Source organism: Panthera leo, chromosome A3 (assembly GCF_018350215.1).
Source record: "Panthera leo isolate Ple1 chromosome A3, P.leo_Ple1_pat1.1, whole genome shotgun sequence".
NCBI lineage: Eukaryota > Metazoa > Chordata > Mammalia > Carnivora > Felidae > Panthera > Panthera leo.
The window spans coordinates 90,547,274-90,560,956 of NC_056681.1; the positions used below are offsets into that span (position 1 = coordinate 90,547,274).

General features: G+C 36.5%; 1 protein-coding gene across 5 annotated transcripts in view; it reads right to left on the reverse strand.

Moving 5' to 3' along the window:
• Positions 1–13,683, reverse strand: part of LOC122216240 (meiosis 1 associated protein) — a 70,241-nt gene that overhangs the window by 38,461 nt on the left and 18,097 nt on the right. For all 5 annotated transcript variants that reach the window (XM_042932805.1, XM_042932804.1, XM_042932803.1 and 2 more), the window contains 2 exons: positions 9,790–9,975; positions 7,884–8,052 (listed from right to left, as the gene is read on the reverse strand). In XM_042932805.1, the coding sequence (XP_042788739.1) occupies positions 7,884–8,052; positions 9,790–9,975 (355 nt within the window). The remainder of the gene's footprint in view (positions 1–7,883; positions 8,053–9,789; positions 9,976–13,683) is intronic.

The following is a 13,683-nucleotide window of genomic DNA, read 5'->3' on the forward strand; positions in this document are numbered from 1 at the left end:
TTAATGTGGTTATCAAAGACAGACTCGATGAAGAGCTGCATTTTCTGGTCCATTTTCCAAGATGCTGAAAGGGGAAAACAATCCATATGTGGAGTTTGACAACTGCACTGAAGCATGAAGCATAAGATAGGCTTTTTTTGTTTTTACTTTTTTTCTGGAATCCTTTAGGTAGCAATGAATCTTTATCTTCTGTTTGGGTTGTTAACATTTGGTGTTTCCTGAGAACACATATGGATAAAATACCTTTCCAAAAGAGCTGACATTGATCCCTAGCAAAGTCTAGACGAAATATTAACCAGATGGTTTGTGAGCATTTAGAAAGAGAACCTGATATCCTCGTGTACAAGGCTGAGAAATACAGGCTGGCTGACAGCATCATTAGGTTGATTTGTAACTGACTGAAAGACTAACATACCCAAGCGAGTGCACTGCTGTCAATCTGGACAGATGCCTTCTTGATGCCAAAGAGCATTGATCATACTAGCCATTTAAATTTTGGCATATTTATTACTTAGCCATTCTTTAGAAAGCTATTATAAGATTTTTACTATATGCAAATGAACATATGCAGCACATATTTAAGCTACAAGCGTAACGGCACAAGGAATACTCATGAATCCTTGTTCTACTTAAGATGTAGAACATCAACACTACTACCAAGATATCTGCATGCTTTTTTCTGATCTCCTCCAAGGGACACCTTGCCACACTGAATTTTGTTTATCATTCCTTTCCTTTTAAAAGTACTTTTATTGTTTTAAACAAATACTTTATTACTTAATTTTGATTGAGCTTTATAAAGAGGTATCATATATCTTTGTTATCTGTTTTCTCAATATTGAGAAGATTCATCCACATTGTATGTAGCTGTGGTTCATTCATTTTCATAACTGTATGATATTCCATTTTGTGAATATACCTTGCAATATTTATTCATTCCTCATTCAACGGACATTTGAGTGGCTTCTAATTTGGGGGCTTTTTGAATAATGTCAATATTCACATTCCTGTATGTGTACAAATGGTACACATTTGTAGAAATTTTTGGAGATATTCTTCTAGGAACAGAATTGCTGGATTATAGGATATTGTGAATGTTACTTTACAACAGAATGACAAGCTGTGTACCAATTTACACTCTATCAGTGTATGAGAGTTTCTACTGCTCTGCTATTGTCAACACTATAGTGAGACTTCTTAATTTTTTGCAAACTAGTGAGCACAAAATGGTATATCATTTCAATTTGTATTTTGCTGCTTACTAATGAGGGTAAGAAATTTTTTTATGTTAATTTGCCACCAACTTTTTCTTCTCTGTGAAATGCCTGTTCAGATCTTTTGCTCATTTCAAATATGGATTTTTTTTTTTTTAAAGTTCTTTATTTTGTGGCGTCTGGGTAGCTCAGTCACTTAAGCTCTGACTTCAGCTCAGGTCATGATCTCACAGCTTTGTGGGTTTGAGATCTGCACCATACTCTGTGGTAACAGCTCTGAGCCTGGAACCTGCTTCTGATTCAGTGTCTCTGTCTCTCTCTGCCCCTCCCCTGCTAACATTCTTTCTCTCTCTCTCAAAAATAAATAAACATTAAAAAAATAGTTTAAGAAGTTCTTTGTTCTGTATACCAACTCTTTATTTGTCATATGAGTTAGAAATATAATTATAATTTATCTTATCACTTAATACATGGTGTCTTTTGAGACTGGGGGGTGTTTTCTTGTTTCTTTTCCCCTCTCTCCCTCCCTCACTCTGCTCCTCCTTCCTCCTTTTTTTCCTTCCTTCTTTCACTTCTTGAAGAGTTTGTGTAAGATTTGACTGATCTGTTCCTTGAAAGCTTGATATAACTTAACTGTAAAGCTATCTAAATTGGTACATTATGGAAACCATTCCGATTTTTTATTTGTGAGTCAAATTTGTTACCTTTTTAGGAATGTGTCCATTTTTGTGTAAATGTTTGAATTCATAGTTCTATCTCCATTTATGTTCTCTTTTCTGAATCCTAACATAGTTTCTTGTGCCTCTTTCCTTCTTTCTCTTTTTCCTTTATTAGTTTCACCAGAGGATTCTCTGTTTATCAGTTTTTTCAAAGAGCCAACTTTTGAATTGTTGATTATTTCCATTGCTCTTTTCAACTAAGGCAGTAAAGAGAATGGTTTAAGTATGCGAGATTTGGAGTTGAACTGCTTAGACTTGAATCCCTGCTCTCTTAACTAAGAAACCTAGGGAAAGTTAATCTGTACAAGAAACTGTCTTAGTTTCTTCATTTATATCCATGAGGATTAATAAGATAATATGTGGAAACTATTTAGAACAGAAAGTATTTGGACAGTAAGTGCTTAATAAAATGTTGCTATTATTATGATCAAAAAGCAGAAGTTAGAGATCCATAAACAGAGTTAGGTTAAGAGAATGTGGCTTTTAGTTCATGTATCTTTTCCTTGAGGCTCAGAACTTACTTAAAAATGAGACAAGCTAGTAGCATTATTTCCTCCATTGACGGCTGTTTTATGGGATTATCTTTGGCTGTTGGAATTGGTAGGCTTTCTTAGACCCTAAATTTATGATCAAGATCCAGTATGAGGGATCTGCTCTAATGGGCAGGGTTGGCTTATATGCAAAGAGGGCATGTAAAGATAAAAAAAAGTCTGCTAGCTTCCCCTGTGAGAGGTATACCTCCTCATATCTCTATTTCATAAGTCAACACTTCTTAGTCCTCTTTTGAGAGCAAAAGAGGAACAAAATGGATAAACAGAAAAGAAAGGCAACAAAAACTGTTGGAAGTGTTTTATGATATTTTTTTACATACAAACAAAACACCACATACATGAATTGTAACAATGTAACCTAGGGGCACCTGGCTGGCTTAGTCAGCAAAGCATGTGACTCTTTACCTCAGGGCCCTGAGTTTAAGCCCCACACTGGGCTGGGCCCTGGAACCTACTTAAAAAAACAAACAAACACAAAAAAACCAATTACTGAGAAACAATGTGCAAAAATAAAATCAGTGTAATGAGGTAGTGGGATTATGAATGGTTTTAAATTTAAAAATTATTTTATGATCATATCTTCTTTTTCAATAAAATTTTTAGAGCTTGAAATATTCTCAGTAAAAAGGCATATACAAAAAGGTTCTATTACTACTATTAACATCAACAGATAATATTTATTTACTGCTCACATGTGCCAGGCACTGTTCTATGTGCTTTACATACAAGGTGTATTTAATCCTCATATAAACCCTATGAGGCAGTTATTCTTATTAGCCCTATTTTGTAAATGAAAAAATTGTGGAATAAAAAGTTTAAATAACTTGTTGAAGTCACACAGTTCTTCAGTAAAATGTAAAAATCCAATTGGATAGTTAAATAAATAGTGATGAATTTATATAGTAAAATGCCTCACAGCTATTAAAAAGAAATGTGTTAGATCTCTATGTGCCAATATGGAGAAAATTACTGGATAATTAGAGAAATGAAAAAATAAAAATGCAGACAGAATATAGGTACATTTTTAGGAAAGTATTAATAACAATAATAATGTTACATATATGTCCATGTCCATATGTGTAAGGACAATGATTCAGCAGAATGTGCCCTACATAGCTGATGGTGGTTATCTCTGGAGAGAGCAGAATTTTGGGTCATTCTGAACCATCTATATTATACTCCCGCAATGTTTAAATTTGTACAACTTGTAATAAAAAAAATGTTAAAATGACCAGATAAAAGCTACCACAAAGAGAGCTGGGCTGGATCTTCAGCTACATTTTAAAACAAAGAAAAAATGAACAAGTTAGACCAAGCAAGAAGAGCCGAAAGGAATTACCACTTATGTGGCTGCAAGAAAATATATAATAGGCTCTATAGTCTGAACATTAAAAGAACACCTTAACTGATACAAATGTGATTTAATCTTTTCCTTTTAGATTTTATTAAAAACCATTCTAAAATGTGTATCTAGGGGCGCCTAGGCGGCTCAGTCGGTTAAGTGTCCGACTTTGGCCCAAGTCATGATCTCGCTGTGCTGACAGCTCAGAGCCTGGAGCCTGCTTTGGATTCTGTGTCTCCTTCTCTCTGCCCCTCCCCCATTCCTGTGTTGTCTCTCTCTCAAAACTGAATAAACATTAAAAAAATTTTTTAATAAAGTTTTAAAATGTGAGTCTACTTTCTTCATTTCCTTTTTTTAACGTTTATTCAGTTTTGAGAGAGAGAACAAGAGAGAGAGCGCAAGTGAGCACGAGCTGGGGAGGGGTAAAGAGAGAGGGGAACAGAGGATCTGAAGCAAGTTCCACGCTGATAGCAGAGCCCAATGTGGGGCTCGAACTCATGGATCATGAGACCATGACCTGAACCGAAGTCAGACACTAGACCAACTGAGCCACCCAGACACCCCTACTTTCTTAATCTCTAAATTCATTGTTATTTTGATGATTCTGGACCTTGCAGTCTCTGAGTCATCTTTACAATTAGTTTTCACTGTGCAGGACTGCATTAAAGGAGGCAGAATTTAGACCAATTGAAGGACATATTCTCATAGTTACTTTTTTTTTTTTTTTTTTTAACGTTTATTTACTTGAGAGACAGAGCATGAACGGGGTAGGGTCAGAGAGAGAGGGAGACACAGAATCGGAAGCAGGCTCTAGGCTCTGAGCCATCAGCCCAGAGCCCGACGTGGGGCTCGATCTCACGGACCGCAAGATCATGACCTGAGCTGAAGTCGGATGCCCAACCGACTGAGCCACCCAGGCGCCCCCTCATAGTTACTTTTTAAACAAATCTGCAATATCAACATTTCTCTGTAACCTGTCTCCTTCTCCAAAAGTGGAGTATAGACACTTTTTATTTAATTGATGATCATCGTTACCAGAGTTAAAAAAATATATATAAACAGACTTAAGAAGTATTTTAATTAATTCATGATATTCATGGGCTACAAAGGGAACCTATGAGTGTTTAAGATATGAACCTAACTATTTGAGTTGATGTCAGAGAGGGTGACTATCACCTGTCCCAAATCATTTTTCCCCCAATCATTCACTTATTTTTTCAGGAAACATTTATTGAGGATCTTCTATGTGCCAGGCAGAATGATACATGGTGATATAAAGATGCATTAGACACAGTCTTATCCTCAGGTACCTTACAGTCCACTTGGGGCCTGGCCATTAAAAACAAATCTCAGAAATATTAAACCACCCATGTGCAATAATTTTCAAAAATATTAACAAGACTAGCTAACTTTTACTGAACATTTATTATACATTAAGTAATTAACACACATGATCTCATTTAATCCCCAGAACTACTGCATAGGGCAGGATTAATAACTAAGGCTTAGACACTAAGTACCTTGCCCAAAGTTGCATAGCTAGTGAGTGACAGAACTGTAATTAAGACTCAGGCAACCTTATTCCAGAGCATTCATCCTTTTGAGAATAAGAGAAGTTGCTTTTGCTAATCCCTCCATAAGGACACCAAGATGAGATAAACATCAATGGAATAAAAAGAATTAATTATGAGGAAAGTAGAGGCACACTGGGAAGATTTCAAACTATGAACCGTACATACACTTAACCCATGAAGAGGAATTACAAGTAATTTATGGAATGATGTATTATTTATAAGCAAATAGGAAGTTACTGGAAGAATCATCAGCAGTGACACAAAGCAGAAAGCGTCTTTCCTAAATGTAAAAGCTCTTCTATACAGCTCTGCTCCCTAACTATTCTAAATAAAGGCACCATGTAGAGAGTACTCTGAGCTCTGTGCCACTAGAGATACAGTAAATTCTTTCTGGATACAGTCACTGAAGAGAGAAGAGGACATAGTCCATGCCTGATATCCATGGCCAAAGAGAAAGAAAAAGAGCTTCTCTCTCAGATTCAGCTTGAAAACCTACTAGGGAGGACTCTGGTGGCCTAAGGAACTATGATGGCCTGACTTGGGTCATGGTCCTCTCTGAGACCAGGAAGGTAGAGGTGTTACTAGAGAATGGGGATTCAGCGGATGCTCAGCAGACCAAGAACCATCTCCACAGGTACCACTGTCATCAATTCATTCAACAAATACCTCCTATAATCTAGGATATGTTACACACCGGGACATAGAAATGAGTAAGACAAATTCCTAATCCCAGGGCAATTATAGTTTAATGCAAAAAGAAAAGATATGAGGTAGTTTACAGATTAGATGAGAAAACACAATTATCACACAGTAAAACAATGGTGAACAATTCTCCATGGCATATAATTAAGAGCTAAATCATTTGGTACAGACCACAAATGATGTCACTGTTCCAAGGAGAGAAAAATCCATATAGTAATCAGTAGCATGAAGTAGGACTTAAGGGAGGGGGAGGATTTGGCTGGAAGAGATTAAGGGAGGGAACTCAGGAGAGAAGAGGGAATTCAAAGGAAAAGACTACTATAAGTGGAGAGATGGAGAGGGAAACACATTCAGTGAGGAGACTGGCTTGAGAAAAGCAGAGCGTGCCAAGTAGGTGAGAGTTCGTAAACCACACAGCTAAGGCTGGTACCCTCCCTCCTGGACCAGAACAATGTCAATGGCCTCATGATGCTGGAAGGATCCACATGTGTCAGGATTTGAGGGGAAACACACCCTTAGTTACTAACTCTTTGACCTAATTAGCGGGTTATCCAAGTGTGACCAGGAAGAGATCAATGGTGTCAAAACAGTGGGCTCCTCCCATGTGCACAACCTTGGAGAAGGCCAAGGGCCAGAAAGGGCCGCTGACGGGTGAACAATAACTTGCGTATTGGTTAAATTAAAACTGGTTAAGAACCTCTTAAACTCCATAATTTGGGAATCTCTACTTGACTTTCTGACTAAAATTTTTTCATAAATTTCTGTTGTCTTAGAATGAAATCTAAATGTCTTCAAATGGCATATATGGCTTTTCTTGATCTAATCCTTGCCTACCTTTACAGACTCACTCTTGCCTCTGCCTGACAGGCTCTAGTCATAGGGAACCATGGGCACTTCCCTGAAAATTGATTTACCTTGCTTTCTCATGCCCCCAGGTCTCCTTTTTGAGTGCCCTTTTCCTTCTTCCTCTGCATGACTAATTTCTACATGTCCTTTAACACTCAGTTTGAATATTTTCTGTTCTGGGAAGTTTAGAATTATTAGTGATTTATGTAGGATTTATTGGCAGGGGCCTGGGCACCAGAGGTTGCTGGTCAGCTGGCAGGCTGGGGACACCAGGATTGGGAAGCTGGCAACTAAGAACTCTATCATGGGGAGGTGGGAAGGATGCAGGAGGCAGGGTGTGTGTGAGCTGAGACTCTAATCCCCTGGCACATCCTCCATTGTTCTATCAAACTTAACTTATAAAATATAAATCCAAAGATAAAATTATGAAGAAATTCAAGAGAGCAACCAAAGAGCATTAAATCCTAAGCATAGGGTCTTTCTGAATGCACGGCCCTGTGTGACTGTGTGCTCATAAACCTATGAAGCCAGCCCTGTGTATAAATCTGTTCATTCAGCATTGGTTATAATAGCAAAGTGTAACAAACCAAATTGTTTGTTAATAAGTGATTAAACAAACAAACTATGGTCCAACCACACAAAAAAAATCATGCAGCCAGTAAAAAATAAGACAGATCTACAGATACTAACACAGATAGCTGTCCAACACACAAAGAAGGTTATAGAATATTACATATAGCGTGATCCCATTAGAATAGTAAATACATACTTAATATATATTTAGTATGTATAGGTCTATATATACACCTGGAAACACTTGTCTGAACTGTAGTGAAGTCTGTTGGTTTCTTTTCATTGAAGAACAAAAAGACCATGGAAAATAATCTTCCTGACTACTTATTAAAATTCTTTTTACCTTTTCCTTTCATTCTTACCATCGCTGCTAGGCTCTTCAACAGGGGATACTGAGTCCATACACTCTAGGACTCCCTCTGTGATCTCAACCACCTGAAGTCTCCTGACCCTTACTAGGTCTGTATCTTTCAATCCTTCCTCCAATTGTTTGACCACCTCTTTTCCAGGCTGAGAAGTCAGAACAGTAATCTGGAAATAAATTCAAGAATCAATATATCTACTTTCCCTGATGTACAGACTGAAGGATATAATAGATCACATATGAAGGATAAACACAGCAGAAAACTTTGGCAGTGGCTATTGTCTTTAAGACAAAGAAGAGGGTTTCATGGCAACTCAAATTTCATTTACCAGATTGTGGTGGGAGAGATCTGGTGGGACAAATCCTCACAGGACCCTTCCAAACAGGTGGGACCTACCCCAGAAAGTGACCAGTGAGAAGTCATCCCTGTTTTAGTTTTTTAAAATTGCTTGAAGCACTGGCAGCATCTCTCATGCTAAAAATGCTTTAATGTTATAAGGTAACAAAGGAAAGAAAATCCTTAAATTCCAATCACTAAGTGTGTATTAAATATCAGAGAGTCTCAATGCTTCTTTCTCATGGTGGTGCTTCCACACAGACTTCTCTCCTTGTTCAACTTGGATACAGGTAAACTGTTTCTTTTGCTCTCAACTCTAAAATGTACTTACTCTAGATCAGTATAGCTAACCTGAAGGAATATTGAGGTGTTTGTGTATAATCTGAATATTTTATTCCACCTGAATGAATATACTATATGTTTTCATTAGCAGTTTTGTCTTGAATTTTAAAATCTGGAAGGCAAATATTAAATATATACAATTCTCTTTTGTACTTGGGACTTTTTTTTTTGGTGCTTAGACATTTTTAATTAAAGAAGAAGAATGCAGATAAAAGCAGCTATTTTTTAAACTCATCTGTTTGATGCTTGCTGTTTTTGGAGACTGAATGTGTTTTTAACTAACAGCACTCACCCACCCAATGGAGTATTGAGGCATGACTTACTTATATATTTTTAAGATTATCTTAGTCTGCACTATAATTTTAGCAGTCTTTAAATTTGCACATTTGCTAAGTCTAAGAAAATTTATTCAATTAGATGCCAAGATTTGACTAACAACAACTGTAAATTCTTTTTTTTTTTTTTTTTTTTTTTAAGTAGGCTTCACACCTAGCACAGAGCCCAATGCACAGCTTGAACTCATGACCCTGGGATCAAGAACTGAGCTGAGAAGAAGAGATGGACACTTAACCCACTGAGCCACCCAAGCATCCCATCAATTATAAATTCTTTTTTTTAATTTTTATTTTTATTTTTTTTTTAATTTTTTTTTTTTAACGTTTATTTATTTTTGAGACAGAGAGAGACAAAGCATGAATGGGGGAGGGTCAGAGAGAGGGAGACACAGAATCTGAAACAGGCTCCAGGCTCTGAGCTGTCAGCACAGAGCCCGACGCGGGGCTCGAACTCACGGACCGCGAGATCATGACCTGAGCCGAAGTCGGCCGCTTAACCGACTGAGCCACCCAGGCGCCCCAATTATAAATTCTTAAGGATGCCCAGTAAATATAAATATAGACACTGATCTAGCCAGTTTAGCAATTGCTTCGTAAGTTCCAAAAATCCAGAGGCAGACGGCATATTCAGATTTTATTTTGATTTCAGTTTTCATTATAATTCATGTGAGCCCATATTTTTAGCGTCCCTCTCTATGCCTAGCTCTGTATTAAGAATTGCACGGGCTAGAGGAAAAATGGAACATATCTCTGCCTGCAGGGAGATGAAAATCTAGCCTTGAAAATTACCTTCGAAGTGTATGAAACAGAGAAAAATATAAGGATGACAAATAATGAAGCATCCAGAGGGACTGAAATGGGCTTAGAGTCCTAAGGCCAGGATCTCTTACCTCCAGGGAAGTGTAGCTCAGAGCTGCACCTGTGGCCACGTGTCTGGTGTACTGTTTGAACTGCTGGAGCCCATCCTCTACTGCCAGCTGCAGAGAAGTGCTGTGTGGTCTGAAACAGCCTTCTTTCTGCAACGTGCGGAGTTCTGAGATGCAGGCCTGCAGCCTAGCAAAGTTCCCTTTCACTTGCTGCAGAGAAAAATGAATGAAAGATGCACATCTTTAGTGGCCCAGGTTCCAGATTAATTGGCAGTCTAACTTAATTACTAATTACTCCTCAGGGGTCTCTTCCCTTCCTGAAACCTGCTTATTTGACCAATATCTACTCAGTGCCTACTATGTTCCAGGCACTGCACTAAAATCTTCCATACACCAGAGAAAAGAAAATTTGTAGCCAAAGGGCTTTGATTACATGGAGTTACCAGAAACAGGAAAGGAAGTGTTGGAACTCATTCACTCACCCAAAGGAAAGTTTAGTTGTGACTGCTGAGTTTAACTTTGGGGTGGTCTGCAAACTGGAGGCCTAGCAGGGTCACTCTCAAACATTATCTTCATTTCTAGGCACTGGGAGCTTCTCTACTTCCCAGAAATGAGGATTCTGATGTGGTTGATCATTTCAGAACTGATAAGGTCCTACCCAGTCTGCTCCTCAGGATCACTTCAGTAAAGAAGAGGTGCTTGGCTCAGTCTGCAGTCAGCTCAAGGAGCCAACAGGTAAACCTCTTGGTTCTCCTCACCCCCCTTTATAAAAAGTTGCTATCAACTTTTTATATATATATAATATATATAATACATAATATAATATATATAATATACAATATTAATATAATTATATATTTATAATTATATAATATATAATATAGAATATAATTATATATTATATATTTATAATATATAATTAATATATTAATATATATTTATATTATATTATTATATTATATATAATTATATAATTATATATATTAATATATATTTATATTATATTATTATATTATATATAATTATATAATTATATATATTAATATATTAATATATTAATATATAATTATATATAATATAATAATGTATATAATAATATATATAATCTGTTACCTTTCCTAAGGATGTATATACATTTTGAATAAATGTGGAATGAAAATTTGTAACATTATTTGAATTCCAAGCATCAATAGCAGGTGGGGGTTGGGTGCAGAAAAATGATTACTTGGAATAAGGAAACCTTCCTGACAAAGAGCAGAACTGAGCAATATTTGCAAAATGCACATAAAATATATAAGCATGAGCTGCAATACTGTCAGGGTACAAAGACTGCTTAAGTCAACCCCTCCCTCACTCAATTCCACAGCTGCTTACTTTGTGAATATGCTCCTCTCCCTGAGTTTCTGGGAAAAACACAAGAAACAGGATGAAATGGTTACACAAAAAGAGCTTGCAATTTAGATGGGAAGATAAGAAACCTAGTCAAGAAAGCAATGAGAACAAATGAGACCATAGGTATAGACCAGAGGCCTTCAAGAATTTCTTTTCACGTACCCCCTAAAAGAATCTGATGAATGATTCGTTCATTCATTCATTCATTCCAAGTTTTTACTTAAATTCCAGTTAGTTAACATATAGTGTAATATTAGTTTCAAGAGTAGAACTTAATGATTCATAACTTACATATAACACCCATACTCATCACAAATACCCTCCTTAATCCCCTTCACCTGTTTAACTCCCCCAACCCCTGCCCACCTCCCGTCCAGCAAGCCTCAGTTTGTTCTCTATGGTTAAAACTGTTTTATGGTTTGCCTCTCTCTTTTTCCCCCACTATGTTCATCTGTTTCGTTTCTTATTTTCCACATATAGGTGAAATCATAGTATTTGTCTTTCTCTGACTGACTTAATTTCACTTAGCATAATAGTCTCTAGCTCCATCCACACTGTTGAAAGTGGCAAGATCTCATCCTTTTTGATGGCTGAGTAATATTCCATTATATATTATATTATATTATATTATATTATATTATATTATATTATATTATATTATATTATATACACACACACCACAAATTCTCTCTGCATTCATCAGTTGATGGACATTTGGGCTCTTTCCGTAGTTTGGCTATTATTGATAATGCTGCTATAAATGTCAGGGTGCATGCTCCCCTTTGAATCTGCATTTTTGTATCCTTGGGTAAATACCTAGTAGTGCAATTGCTGGATTGTAGTTCTATTTTTAACTTGTTGAGGAGGCTCCATAGTGTTTTCCAGAATGGATGCACCAGTTTGCATACCACCAACAGTGTAAGAGGGTTTCCCTTTCTCTGCATCCTCACCAACACTTGTTGTTTCCTGTGTCATTCATTTTAGCTATTCTCATTGGTGTGAGGTGATATATCATTGTAGTTTTGATTTGTATTTCCATGATGATGAGTGATGTTGAGCATTTTTTCATGTTCTGTAAGCCACCTGCATGTCTTCTTTGGAAAAATGTTTATTCATGTCTTCTGCCCATTGCTTAATTTTCTGCCCACTGTTTTTTGGGCGTTGAATTTGTTAATAAGTTCATTATATATTTTGGATACTAACCCTTTATCAGATATGCAATTTGCAAATATCTTCTCCCACTCCAAAGGCTACCTTTTAGTTTTGTTGATTGTTTCTTTCACTGTGCAGAAGCTTTTTATTTTGATGACATCCCAGTAGTTTAGTTTTTCTTTTGTTTCCCTTGTTTCAGGAGACACATACAGTAAGAAATTGTTACAGCCAATGTCAAAGAGGTTACTGCCTGTGTTCTCCTCCAGGATTTTGATGGTTTCCCGTCTCACATTTAGGTCTTTCATCCATTTGAATTTATTTTTGTGTATGGTATAAAAGAGTGGTCCAGTTTCATTCTTTTGCATGTTGCTGGCCAGTTTTCCCAACACCATTTGTTGAAGAGACTATCTTTTTTCCATTGGATATTCTTTCCAACTTTGTCAAAGATTAATTGTCCACATAGTTGTGGGTTCATTTCTGAGTTTTCTATTCTGTTTCATTGATCCATGTGTTTGTTTTTGTGCCAGTACCATATACTGTCTTGATCACTACAAGTTTATAATATAACTGGAAGTCTGGACTTGTAATGCCTCCAGTTTTCTTCTCTTTTTAAAGATTACTTTGGCTATTTGGGATCTTTTGTGGTTCCATACACATTTTAAGACTGTTTCTTCTAGCTCCATGAAAACTACTGGTGGTATTTTGATAGGGATTGCATTAAATATGTAGATTGCTTTGGGTAATATAGGCATTTTAAAATTTGTTTTTCCAATCCATGAGCATGGAATGTCTTTCCATTGTTTTGTGTCATCTTCAATTTCTTTCAACCATGTTTTATAGTTTTCAGAGTACAGATCTATTTATCTCTTTGGTTAGATTTATTCCTAGGTATCTTATGGTTTTTGGTGTAATTGGGATTGAGTGCACTTGGTTTCAATCAAATGGGATTGATTCCTTGATTTCTCCTTCTGTTGCTTCATTATTTGTATTGAAATGCAATAGATTTTGGTATGCTGAAATTGATATGTTTGATTTTGGTATGTTGTGTCCTGCAACTTTACAAAATTTGTGTATCAGTTCTAGCAGTTTTTTGGTGAGTATTTTGGGTTTTCTATATAAAGTATTATGTCATCTGCAAATAGTGAAAGTTTGATTTATTCCTTGTCAATTTGTATACCTTTTATTTCTTTTTGTTGTCTAAATGCTGAAGCTAGAACTTTCAGAACTATGTTAAATAACAGTGGTGAGAGTGGACATCCCTGTCTTGCTCCTGACCACAAATGAAAAGATCTGTTTTTCCCCATTGAGATTATTAGCTGTGGGCTTTTCATATATGGCCTTTATTATGTTGAGATTTGTTCCCTCTAATCTTAC